At 39.8% G+C, this 14,075-nt stretch overlaps 1 protein-coding gene across 1 annotated transcript in view; it reads left to right on the top strand.

Annotated features, from left to right (window-relative positions):
* Window positions 1–8,950: 8,950 nt before the first annotated feature.
* The window catches only part of fam135b (family with sequence similarity 135 member B), a gene marked incomplete at both ends in the record, with an annotated part of 28,910 nt that continues 23,785 nt past the window's right edge, over window positions 8,951–14,075 (top strand). Inside the window, 2 exons of the mRNA XM_079175643.1 lie at window positions 8,951–9,027; window positions 12,874–12,953. Coding sequence (XP_079031769.1) covers window positions 8,951–9,027; window positions 12,874–12,953 — 157 coding nt within the window. The remainder of the gene's footprint in view (window positions 9,028–12,873; window positions 12,954–14,075) is intronic.

The following is a 14,075-nucleotide window of genomic DNA, read 5'->3' as shown; positions in this document are numbered from 1 at the left end:
ACTATAATCGAGTACTACCGCAGCAATCACTGTTATCCTCTGTGGTCTTCCTTTAGTAAACCAGAAATAATCATATATTGGACTGTGTACAAATGAGAGTCCTTGATGTGTAACCTTTCTGAAATTCCCAGACTATGGTAATCTGGGCTCTGGCAACGGTCGGAAAAATAAAAAAAATCGATAGAGCTTCTGTCTTAATCAAGAGTGCTTTGAGCTTATGGCAGAACGCCATGAGAGAAAAGCAGCAATTGACTTTGGGTTGTTGTTTTTTTTAAAGAGGAAGGTGAAGCTGGGAATGGAAGAGGGAAACAGCCATGCGGCACGGCTTCACTTTGGGCATAAGAGACACAAAACACCCAAAGAAAACAATAGAGAAAAGTCATTTCCTATTGTTGACAACTGTCAAACACACAGTCACCAACAGCTTATGCGCAATGGACATTTTTATTAATTTGCAGTTACATAATCCTCCCCTCCCCCTTATCTTAAAGTTGTTTAACCAGGACAGATAGCATTTTAATTGCAGTACCTGATTGTCCGGAACAAACGAGAAAGCACTGGTTAGTGGTCGTCTATATCCTTTGTAACTTTGCTCACATGCGGTTTTCTCCAAGAATAATATAATGAGATACCAGTTTAACTCCTTAGATCCTTGAAATGGGGGAAACAAAAATGGATTCTTTAAATTAAAGATTTGATTTTTACAGTTTCCACTAGCTCCTGACTTACACACTCTGTACAGTGTTTATAATACTCTGTAACTGTTCAGTTGGCATGTAATTCACTTTTTCTAGTGCTCTTTTGTGCACATTTACCATAAATGTCTGCAAGAAAATAAATGGTTGACTTCATCCTGTGTTACTAAAAATACATTTTCACGGGTAACATACCAGTAGATTTCACTGCACTTTGGGCATGGTCAAAATAACCTGCCAAAGGGCCCTTGGGCGAAAAGGCCCCTATTAACTCCCTGTCTTCCCTGTGCAAAGTGTACAACTTCTATTCTGGAATACTAACTTCTTTCAGCTGATTGTTTCGGTGTTATGGCCGGCAACTTTACTGTTTACGTTCAGTCTCTCTGCTCTCATTGTTTCTAGCAGCTAGTTTCTGCGAAAAAGCTCAGATAAACCCAGTAGACCAACTACCCAGCACCAAAAGACAGATTACCTTATCTGGTAAACATAACTAGCTACTAAACAGCTAAAGAACATTTCACGGGCCATTGCTCCTCCCACTTTACGCCCCTGGCCTGATCCCATCGCAAGATGGCTTCAAATTTGTACAAACCAGTTTAGACGCAGACGTCTACAGCTTTTAGGGTCGCTGGAGTGCTGCTACGGGGACAGTTGCCCACTTTAAGGCCATTTCGGATTTAAAGTTTCACTGGTTCATTGATTCTATATTAGTAATTTTTGGGATATTTACATTTAGTGTAACTTGCAAAATCAACCTTTTCAGTTGGTGTTCCAACGTTCCAGCGTTACCATACGAATTGTATATCAGTTACACTTTGAAGCTGGGGTCTCAGAAATGAGCTTGTTTTCTGTTGGTCATCTATAAACCAATTGTAAAAAACATAATAAAAACGGGGTCACAGTTATTTAGTTGCTTCCTAATATGTATTGATTGATTTCTTCTCTGCAGAGAAAGTTTAATTTACTTCTACTAACCTGCCATGGCTTCCAAGTCACATGACCAACCGCATGCTTTTTATTAAATGTATGTTGCTGTTATTTTTTTGCACAACACTCATCCTTTGTTTCTCAGCATGTTAATTCCTCACAGCACGGTTCACTTCAGCTTTTAAAGGGGCAGACTGTGACGTCAGCTCGCCCGCTGGACGCATGCTATAGTGCAGTAGCAGGACACACACACACACACCGACTGGCTGCTGAGTATTAATATTCCCTTGGCTTTATGAAACTATCCTATGCATTTTCTGCAAAACGCAGGGGCAGACCGGGAGAATAAACACAAAGGCAGATTCCGCGACAGACGCTGCCGCACTTTCCCAAATTGAAATCCCCGTCAGACGTAGGGGGGGAAGTGAGAGAGAGAGATAGAGAGAGAGGGAGGGAAGGAGGGAGGAAGCGAAAGGGGACTGCAGAACATACAGGCTCTGGATGAATAACCATGGCAACAGCAGCAGCAGCAGTGGAAGCGGTGATATAAACATTGCAAACCGCGCGCATCCCTCCGCAAACAGCGGATCTCTCAGTCAAGGCTGGACGCGAAACCCTCTGCGGATATTACGCTTCATCACTGCTAAGGTGAGGCTGTCTCATCTACATGTGCCACCCTGCTGCTTCAGCGGGGTGGCTGTTGTCTGAATGTGTGTGGAACATGAGAGGAGCTCGTTGTGTTGCATTACAGTAGAGGAAGCTGCTATATGCTGCAGGTTGGTTAGAGTGCTGACAGGCTGAAAGGGGATGGATTTTGTTATACTTTATACTTCTATATGGCAGCTAAGGGTCTTTGTCTGACACATTGACGGCTGTGTCCTTGAATAAATATAAATAACACACCACACTGATCAGTAAATGAGCAAAAAGGACAATTTAAATCAAAGTAGCCTCTCAAAATAAAGGTATAAATAAAAAAAAAAGACTTATTCAAGCATCCTCGTGCTCAGAATGATCTAAATGAATGCACTATTGTTGAATTTAGATTGACAAACTACGCTGGCAAAACGTGTGCTTTTGCAGTTCTGCATCTTTATGGCAAACGAGGACGTTCGTCAACGATGCTGCACAGTACAGTACGTGCCGTTTATTATCAACAGTTCACAGATGCTGTAGTCTGTAATGGTCCCACACGCTGTCTGAAATGAACAAAGCAAAGGCTCCCACTTCAACATGACAACAATGCAGAGTTGTCCCAGCACGCTGCCAACACACGAGTAGAAGTAAACAACGGCGGGTTGAAAAGATCACAATTAATAAGGTTGTTCACGAAATGAAGATTGACTTCAGGCCCTCGCGTTATGTTGTAAACATTTCACTGGAGCAGAAACCAACAAGACCATGTACAAGTGCTAGACTGGGTCATTTCAAAGCAGTTAACAACCAAAGTACTGTCCCCCTTCCTACTTCTTCACATGTCTATACATGTAGATCAAACACATGCGCATAGTGACCAGCACTTGGTTATCGAATAGAAATAGTGAGTCTGCTTATGGTCTTGAGTACAGATTGCATGCTCCACAGCTCCCCAAACACTACAAAGGACTTCTAAGATATGAATGTAGGATTTTCCAGTTGGTTACTTTATCTACCCCCCCTTCTTCTTTTTTTTTTTTTTTTCGCAGAACAGCTCTTTGATCATAACAGAATTTCATTTGGAGACGGCAAGAATGACGGTCACATCCTCTCAAAGTCATACTCTGACTCATTTAACTTGATAATTCCTGGTGGTTTCTTTTTGGTTCTGCCTTTGCAGGGCTTTGGCTTTGTCATTTTGGAAAAACAAAGCCTAATACAGCATCACGGAGGGTTTAAGCAAATGCTGGATTATTCTCTCACATGATTGCTGGTTCAGTGAGTTCCTGCAGGGCACTCCACATTTCCAGTGTGCAGATTGCTATTCCTTAAAAAAAAAAAAAAATCAGACAGTTATAAAACATTGTTACAGTAACTTTAATTTGTTGATATACTCAAAATACTTCAAAACCTGGAGAGAAATTCAACAGGCATTCATTATTTTTATTTCATTGCTAAGGAGGTGCTGCAACCCATTGGCCCTCTGTCACACGTCCCTTTATTTGGCGTTTTCTGTCATTGTGCTCTGCAGAGAGAGGTGGACGTTAATGAATGGAACAATGCCGGAGATTAATTTCCGGCCCTTTTGAGCTGTGCACACATACAGCAGCTCCCATGCAGTCAAGGCACACAATGACTGTGTTACAATCACATTTACGCCTACGTAGCCTGCAAAATCTCCATCTCATTCCACATTCAGTCACCATGAACATGTTGAACTATATTTTCCCCAAATTGAGCTTGGAGATGTCAGTCAGCGTTTCCTACTGAGCTGACACCATCAGGTGTGGCGGGAAGAGGAGGAGGGCAGTTTAAGGCCAGCCAGGAGTTTTACTTTTTCTAAAAGGATGAAGATTTACTGCAAACTCCAGCTCTCCAAGTAAGCCAGCATGTGCATATGTGTGCATGTCTGTGGCCTGCATTAAATAGTAATCAGACAGCAGATGGCTGTTTTGTAATGATTAGTATTTAATGATTCGCCGCAAGGAGGAAATCAGAATGAGATAGTTTGTGAAAATGCGAAAAGCAGCAACTTGTGAGAATTGTCTCAGCTACGGGTCGTCTGTGTGGTGCACTGAGCACAACATGCATTTTAACCGGGATTTGTAAAACAATAGAAAGGTGAACGGCCTCAAGAAATCCCTAGTTAGGTAAACCATTGGAAAATGACTTTTATTGATCAATTGATTGATTCAAAGTGTTAACAGGCACATGTTTAGTATGTTATCTATTCGACTCCAATTGCTCAGCAGTCTTTCATGCCAACCACAGCCTGAAATATCAGAAGCAGGCCAGTAATCGCTATTTTCAAATAGATAATAGACTTAAAAAGGGTGCTATATTCAATATCCAGAGGATTAATATAGCATCAAACAACTACATGCTATGTAAAGATAAAGTGGAGCAATGTCTACCTGAGCAGCCCCACTGCCCACAGCCGCCAGTCTTCCTTATGCTCATGTGGCTGTTGTCAGCATTGACAGCGTCGTCTGATAGCGCCGTGAGCATCGTTAGCCACGTTGAGAGGCAACAGGAATGGACCCAATCTCGTATTCAGCACCTTTATAGTTAATTTAAAGTCTTTAAGATTTCAGATGAAGAATTATTTTACCTGTAGTTTGGCGTGGCGTCGTCAAGTGAAGTATAATACTACAGGTTCCAGAATTCTGGGGGCAGCAAAACACTCATTGAACAGCTACTTCAGATGTACATAAGAGCAACGGATGTGTGTGTTTACAGTGCAGCCAAAACTTTAAAAAGAAGGAAACAGAAAAACAAGGAAACAGAAACAATCTTTTTGGATTCATAGCTGTTCAAATTCTCTTAAAAATTTACAATGTATAATAAAATCAACTAACTAAACACTCCATCTCTATATGCTATTTAATTAATTAAATAGTTTTTTCCAAGAAATGTCCTACATTACAAGGAAATGAACATGAAATAACATGTCATTTCACATTGTATGGCTTTATACTATAGACCAACATAGAAGGTCTTAAGTTTCAAAGCCCTGTGAAATTGGGACCTGGATGAAACAGTCTAAAAATAGACCTGCTGGTATCAGCCCCAAAAAAAGGTTTTCATTCGTAAAATGCAGCCTGGAAAATGCTGCCGATAATCTAGATTATTTTTCTCTGTCAAATGTAATGAACCGACAAAGAATTTCTCTCTAACAAGTGTTGTTTGAGTAACCCCGAGCCTTAATTAAATATTACTGTGCATCTTTAGAAGGAGAGAATTAGCTGAGGGGGTTAGTGCTACAGACAGGCTTTAAACAGAGAGGAACAAATCCAGTTTTGGTCTTTTTATGGGATTTATTGACAATATGAAAATACCCTCTTAAGTCTTACGCTACAGTTGACGAGTTTTGTCATTATCATGATCATCATTGTCGTTAATGGAACCAGTAAATCCTACGTAGATGTACGACAGCTGTATGCCTTTGAAGCTGTCAGCGTGGGTGTTTTGATCCGTTTCTCGCTGATTTGATTAACTTATTGACGTGCACGGTGCCTGTGTGCTCGAGCCTTATACTGTAGATTGTTTTGGTGCGAACGAAAGTATATTAAGTCCCAAGTCCCCCCTGACCACTTAATCAAATACACAGTGTTCATTCTTCTCCTTACTGCCTAACACATCACTGGAGAATCTTGCAGCTCTTATTTTTTTTTGGAACCTCTGAGACAGCAGATAACCAAGACGCTGGCTTACAACCCCGTGCATTAGGGAAGCACTGATGCAGCTTCGGCTAGTTTGATCAACGCTGAAGAAATCACAAGCTGTACATACTCCAGCGTCTCACAGTCTCACATCAAATCACTTGGCTCACAGCATTATGGTTGACGACCACAGATGGTCACCCTGACGCACACAGAAAGCGAACCCTCTTGAGCTGCAAGTGTGTCAATGTGACAAGACGCGCAGAGTCAGCAAGAAGAGGCAACAAAAGTTGTCATTTCTAGTCTCTTCAGGCTTTTTGTAGCAGTGGCTCGGTAATGTGCTACGTTAGAGTAGGTAACCGTTTCTCAAGACTGCTTCACTGCTTGTTTTTTTTTTTGTACATGCGTCACCTTTTTATTCTCCTCTACACTGCTGGTTTTAGAAGGAAGATGAAGATTTACTGGCCCTTTCTTGGCAAGATTGTCATCTTACATCTTGGGTCATCAAGGTGGAGGAGAGTGTGTCGCTGCCAACTGAGAGGACACCTTTGACGCACAAATTAAATTCTGGTGCCGGAAAGACACACTGGAATTTATTTCTCTGGACGTGGCAAATAAAGCTCAGACAGAAAAATGACTAACGCCCTTTCCAAAAGGAAAACCAATCCTTCACTTGACACAACTGATTCAGAGCAAAATAAACAGTTGAGGTTGCAAATTTGAGACACAAACAATTGATTCTTCCTCGATCAGCTGTGTGCTGTTGGCTGGTAAGATGGCGTTGCGTTGTGTTGCTTAGGGGGAAAACGAAAACACGACAAGGAGCAGCAAAAAACTAAACAATAGCACAACAACAGAGGCTAAACAGCAGCAGGTGAACCACCTTTGATATGAGGAATTAACATGTGGAGTCAGTCATCGTAGGAACGACAACAACGGAGTTCTCAAACAATTTCGAGCCAACATGTCAGTAGTTCAAAGCTGTATAGTTCCAAAAGGTTGACATGCTCACTGATCATATTAAATACTACCTGTAACACCAACAATGCCTGCCCCCCCACCTAGACAGAGGACAGGGGCCAAGAAGAAAACAATGAGGCTGTGCCAACAGGTGTCTTTTATAATCTGGCTCTGATTGGGGAATTGGTTGGGGGAGGAGCCAGCATTAGGGCTACGTTCACAAAGACTACACCCTACGCTGCGTTCACTACTTGGGGGACATTCCCCACCACGCTGGCATGTTGAACAAGATGTGCACGTGTTTTACACTTACAGAATATGCTCACTGCCTTTGAATTGTCCCCTACTTGAGGTTAAATAACATGTAAATAACTTTGGATGCTGACTTGTGGCTTCAGTCTCAGTTTTGATGTCATATGTAGCCTTTGAGAACAATAGACACTCCTTTTACAGGATTCTCCTTTTAAATTGAGTTAGCTGAAAACATTAAAAGGTCACCCGGAGACTGTTTTTTTGGACAAATGAATGGCACTCTACCTTAATTAGCTAGCTAGCTAAAGGCCACAGTTGGAAGACGGGTGGTGGGGCTACTCACATAATATCTGCAAACTGGAGTTAACTGTAATTAGCAGTAACTTTTTGCTTTTTAGTTGCAGCCAATTAACTTCTCACAATACCCCAGTGTCTGAGCTCAGGTGAAATGAAATCAGCCTGTGTAGATAAATCTTCACGGCTTAAAGAAAGTGGACTGAAACAGCATTATGCTTTTAAGCCTGCTGAGCTGATGACTGGTCGCAATGCACAAGTGAAGTTGCACTTCAAAAAGGTGTTTCACAGCAATGTGTGCACCGTCCTCTCTCGAGATGACTCTCAGCAACTACAGAAACACTACCTCGATACAGCACACATGGTGGGGATTGTGTTTCAATGAGGGGTTATTTGAGACACTTCACAGTAAAGTAAAGCGTGTCAGTGTTTCATCTTCTGTTGTTTGGTGACAGCTCAGTTTTTTACTGCGTCTCAGTTTTCCAACTGTACTTTCTCTGAACGCTTGCAGAGTCCACACATCTTTGTTCGCACCGAATGTGGACGGGTCATGTTTGGACGTGCTGTGGATTCACTGAGCTTTAATCGCTGCTAATGGGAAACATCGCTCACTTGGGTGTTAATTGCCTGGAATATGTTGATCAGGTTCTTTAACACACATGCATTTTCAATGGTCTGATGCATTAGACGTATAGGCTATTTAGCTGCAGTTATCTCAATGAGCTAAATAATTAAACTTTTACTTTTATTCAAGGCTGCATATCTTAGGCCCTGAAATTAACAGTCATTTCAGTCATTGATAAATGAATGAAACTCTAAGCTGAACTCTTAATCATGAGGGCTAATAGGAACTGTATGTGTGCTTTCCTCAGCTGTTTAGTTCTGTGTCATGTGTTTAGATGTAGGTTCCTGTATAACAGGAGTTTCCTTGAACAAGATCAAGGGCTTCAGTGCTGTGTGATCACATGACGGGTTTTCGGTTAAACCCAACTGAAAGCACACAACAAGTAAACCAGCAACGGGCAGAAGACTTTGTATTCGACAAATCATTCTTTTTTATGTACAAGCAGATTGCATATCATCGGCATGTTTTGCAGGTATTTGATATCTGATAAAAGTGAAATATATTGAAGCAGCAGAACTATTCAGTGCATAGTTATAATCCTAATTATACATCTAATAATAAACAATGTAAGGGCTGGCATTGACAGTAATAACAGCTGACCTCAGATCATCTCAGAGCATCCCTTATTAGGACCGATACAACAAAGAGAGCAGCTGCACCTGCATTTACTCTGCGAAATGAACATCACCCTACCATTTCATGATTTCAAACATTTAACGGTGATAATATTCAGATGGTGTCTAGAGTCGGTTCTTCACACTGGAATGTATGAGTCACATCACCTCAGCAAACAGAAAATAACACCGTGAGCTAGTTTTAGAGATGTCCTCGTTTTGTGGTTTCTGTCTTGTGCTTATTGTGTTTCTTCTCTTTTGACAGGTGATGAGTGGGATTACATCATGTCTGAAGTACAGGGAACACTGGAGTTTTCTGTAGAGTTGCACAAGTTTCACAATGTGGATCTCTTTCAAAGAGGGTAAGCTATTTTTTATTTTTTCAGATATCACATTTCCAGAGTCGTGATATTTGTTTATATTACCTGGTTTATCTGCTGCCAACTCAGCAAACTCACGGAGCATATTAGTGTTGAATGCTGACAAAGGACACATTTTATTTATCCATCTGTTTTTTAAACATTTTTTATTCTTTTAATTTTTTCGACCTTAACTGATTAAAAAATAAATTAATTCAGAACTTCAATTTGTAATAATGTAAGTGGTTCAGTACAATGGTTACACTATGACGTTTTGCTCCCACAGCCATGAGTGGAAGGCATTACAAACTATATCTCTTGAATTCATCAGTTTATGAGCAAAATACACTTTGGTTAGTGATGGAATAATTGCAAGACGAACAGACGGCTTTGACTCTGTATAAAATACAGCATCTCTCCAACTGATTGAAACATATCTGCACACACTGCGATGAAGATGTACAAAACGACGGGTTAATACTAACGAAAATATGCCACATCTTGAAATGATACAATATAATGTATTCAGTAAATTAAAGTGCTGTACCAGTCTACCAAAGTCTGCTCTGTCAAATTGTCTCACTCCACTGAAAAAAACAAAAAAACTAATTAAACTACTTTTATCCGAGCTGGACGTGGTCAGACATGTCTGAGAAGTACCCATAATCCCCTGCAAATGTATGTCAGGACACCAGGGGGTCTAATGAGATGTGGGTTTACACATCAGCATGGGTCATTAACATTCAGACAACAGATTAACCTACTGTAAGGGCAAAACACGGTATATTTGGTCAAAATTGAGTCGGGACAAGAATCATCTTTTTTGGAATCTCCCTGACCACATAAAAACATTATACCATAAAAATGTATGATTTCTGTGGAAATGGCATGTAGCATACATTTTGCATTAACAGACAACTGTAACAGTTTCCTAGTAGGGGAAATGTGAGCTAGATGAGTGTTAGCTGAAGCTAAACGACTTGCTAAATGTTTCTTAGCTGTTATCTGTAATAAATAAAAATAAATTAAATAGGAATAACAATACGACACCAAGAAAAACAGAGACAACCGACATTTAATCTCTATAAAATATAGATAATCAGAAGAATATTTAAACAAATGATCTAAAGGAACTCTGTTAGATACTGTGTGTTGTGTGTTGTCTTCACATAACCTGAACATCACTGTAGCATCTGCATCTTCCTCACAATGCAGGTTTTAATTATTATTTAAGGTAAAATAATCAACCCCCAAAACTGGAGGCATTACAAGTTTTCCATCTGCTTTTGTAGGCCAGTACTCACCTGAGGATGGTAACACAATAAAAAAAACATTCACATGACAGAAACAACAAAGAATGGGCTCTACCAATGAGAATATGAATAATACGTGTAAATAAAATAAGTCAAATTAAAATGTGTACTTTTTCAGTTGAGTCTTTTTTTAATATTCTATGACTATAAAAAAGGGGCAATGTTGATCCTGCTGATGCTTCTGCAGGAAGATTAAAACCTCTCATCGGATGCCAGCTTTATCAAAATGATTTTCCAAAAAGGGACGGGCTAAAGCTTAATCATGGTAATCCCTCCAGCTCAATGCACTAATAGGTTTGTTTTTACCAGTTGCCATACCATTAAGTATACCAGAAAAATATTTATTATGTCCCCCATATGTATGTCGTATGTCGACTGCAGTATGCCGAAAATACCTGGATGTCCCACTGCATCCGTTCCCATTTCACGGTATGTAAGCCAGCCTACTGTTCTGACTCCTCCGACCCACAATCCTCTGTGCAGCTGATATAAGATCAAGAGGGTCAAAGGTTTAGGGTGCAATCGTATCACAAAGTAGTATGTGCAAATAGAATACTGCATGCAACAGTACTTACTGTCTAAGCTGTATGCAGCTTCAGTGAAAGTAAAAAGAAAAAGCGTGGGATTTAGAGAACAGAGCTGTGGACGCCACAAAGATTTGGATCCCTTTGTAAAGATGAAGCGCTGCGGAATAAGAATGGTTTAGTGACCCGTGCATCTCACCACGCATCAACGCAATTACTGAAATCAATACAAATTCCTGAACCAGACTGGGGGACCATGCAGCTGTACACTTTGATGGGCCCCGTTTTACACTGATTGCATTGAAAGAACTGATTCAATTTGATTCAAAAGAAGCCAATGACACTTTTACTTTTCACTAATGGAGGCAAAGTTAGAGACTTTGATTGCTTCAGATACTTGAATTACGAAACCAGCTGCATTTTTATTATTCTATTTAACTTTATCTTGCAAACAAAATGTAAAGGTTTGATTGTCCTCCAACATCTCTCTCTATCTCTTTATATATATATATATATATATATATATATATACCAAGAGTATTTGAGATCTGTTTCTTCTAACGTAAATAATAGTTTATTGAAAATTCAACATTTAGCACACAAGTCTATAAACCCTCCGCTTTAAGAGGTTTGCGGATTAGTTTCTGAGCAGTTACAGACCACTGAGTTGACCTATTTTGATCCATAAACACCACATATTTATCTATCAACCTTCAAACCCTTTGCCGTGCTCCTCTCCGTCAAGCTTCCATCTTTAAGGGGCGCTGTCACTAACACGCCGACGTGATGACTGTGTTCACAGCCACGCTCCGGTCTCTCGGATCGCCAATGTGTCCCCGGAGAGCTGAGATGTGCTTTTTACACGAAGCTGCTTTGACTTAAACTGTCAAAGTGACCTTTTCAAAGACATGTTTGCCATCGCTGCCTGGCCTGCCACGTAAATAATCCTTTTACAAGCCAGTGAGACCGTTCTATTCTGTTTTTCATTTCACTGCTCTGTTTTTCTTATGAATAGAATTACTTCTGAAGCTGTAATAACATCATTTCCTGGGATCAATACATTTTTGTCTCATCTTCAAGTGTTTGCTAGCACTGTAGAATTCTAACAACATCTGATACAATACCTTACAGCTTTTAAATAGCGGTACATTATTATGTCTTTTCCATTATTAATAACCATTTTGCCCATAATCCTTTAATAATTAAATAAAACATTTGTACAATTCAGGGCTGATTTTGTTTAACACGACATCGTTAGATTGTGGTCCATGACACGACGAGTACTTTTGAAGCTTGAAAGCTGCACGTTTTACATTTCTTTACATAAAACAGAGCATTTACATCACATTACAGCCATTTAGCTTTTATCCAAAGCGACTTACAATCAGTGTATTTAGGTATTCCAGAGAACTGCGAGTCACCAGAAGTCATAAGTGCATCTCCTTTTTTAAACGAGCATCTAAGAGCATAAACCAGAGCAAAAGTACAGTGCAGAAACAAACTAGCGTGAATACAATAAGTGCAACAAACTAATACAGAGCATCCTGTATTCCGTCTGGAGACACGTTTTACATTTGAACGAGACAACAAATAGATTTATTCCCTCAGTTATGAATCAGAATGCACCTTTTCACATGTAAAGCATATCTGAAAACAATAGGCTTTAAGTTTAAATGTGTAATATTTTAAGAAATACTAGTTCAACATTTTCTAAGTCAAGCCTCTGAGCCTGAGAATGAATTCACTGGAACACGAGCCCACTGGCACACATTCAATCCATCAGTGAGACGTCCCCACCCACAGCAGGTGACTCATCTTCAACCTGAAATGTTAAATATTTGTTAAATAGCATTGAGTGTAAATACCCTGCTATTAGAAAACTGGACTCAAGTGACCTTTTCCCTTTCTTTTGCCATGCTATGAGACATGAACACTGTTTACTGAGACATCAGTATGTACATTTATTTAGTGCAGTGTTAGGCTGACTGTTGTGTTTGTATCCTCTCTCACAGGTTCTACCAGGTACGTGCCGGGCTGAAGGTCTCACCTCGAGTGCCCCACAGGTTGATAGTGACAACACAAGACAATACAGGTACTGTGAGGGGAAGTGACGTTTACATCACACACACTCACACACTACATTACGAGGTATCACATAGATTTTACCAGTCAGACTACTCTATCCTTATTCTTATCTGCAGATACGATCTCAATTTCTTGTATTAGTTTTCAGTCATCAAACTTTGCTGCCCTGTTTGTATTTTTTTTTTTCTGCCTTTGTGGACATTTTCATCTTTTTGCAGTCGTTTTGTGTCTCTTTGTAGTTATTTTGTGTCTCTTTCTTGTCATTTTGCATCTCTTTGTGGCCATTTTTTTATCTTGTTGCAGTCATTTTGTGTTTTTTTGTGCTAGTTTAGCATATTTTTGCATTTTATTGAGGTTGTTTTGCGTCTTCTTGTGGTTATTTATTGTCTTTTTGCGTCATTTTGAGTCAAATAGTCGTTGTTTTGAATTTCTTTATTGACTTTCCAACAAGAAGTGTTTATGTAAACAGTTGTGTACAAGTCATAAAGGCAAAAAAAACAAGAAGACTTGTTGACAAGCTAGCTTAACTTAAGTTAAGATCCTGTTTGAACAGCCACAGTGATCCATATCCAAAGGGGACTGAGTGTGAGAAAACCTCACTTGACACAGGAGATCTTTTCATGACCACAGTTCACGTCTGCATTATTACACACACAGTGTTGTCTATGCTTGTCTTTGAAGTGTGTGTGTGAAAACAGTTGTTTTGAACACTGTGTTCTGTGTTAAAGTACACGGTAGCACAGGGAGTGCTCTTATCCGGCTCATGGAACTAGTGAGCGTCATTTTAAAGTATGTGGAATATTGACATTTTCTACCTTCTCTGGATTGTAGTAATCTCACAGATTCGTGCCTTCATATCTTGGCTGTGTTTTTTTAGATCTGTGGAATCAAAAGAACTTCAATTAGACATGACTGAGGCTTTTCTTAAAACAGGGCAATCCACAGATGACAGAAGAAAATAATAAAACAACCACATATTTCAACATCTGCTTATTGAGCTGTAATGAATTTACCTTGAAATGCACCAATTCATATTTATTGTGGGTAAAAGCCAAGAATAAAAAAAATAACCGAAGAGATTGCTTGACAATTAACTGTGAGCAGTAAGTGAAGCTGTGTTTATGCCATT

The sequence above is a fragment of the Pholis gunnellus genome (assembly GCF_910591455.1).
Source record: "Pholis gunnellus genome assembly, chromosome: 16".
Classification (NCBI taxonomy): Eukaryota; Metazoa; Chordata; class Actinopteri; order Perciformes; family Pholidae; genus Pholis; species Pholis gunnellus.
Note: the sequence above shows the minus strand (reverse complement) of the source record. Positions and strands in the feature narration are given on the sequence as shown.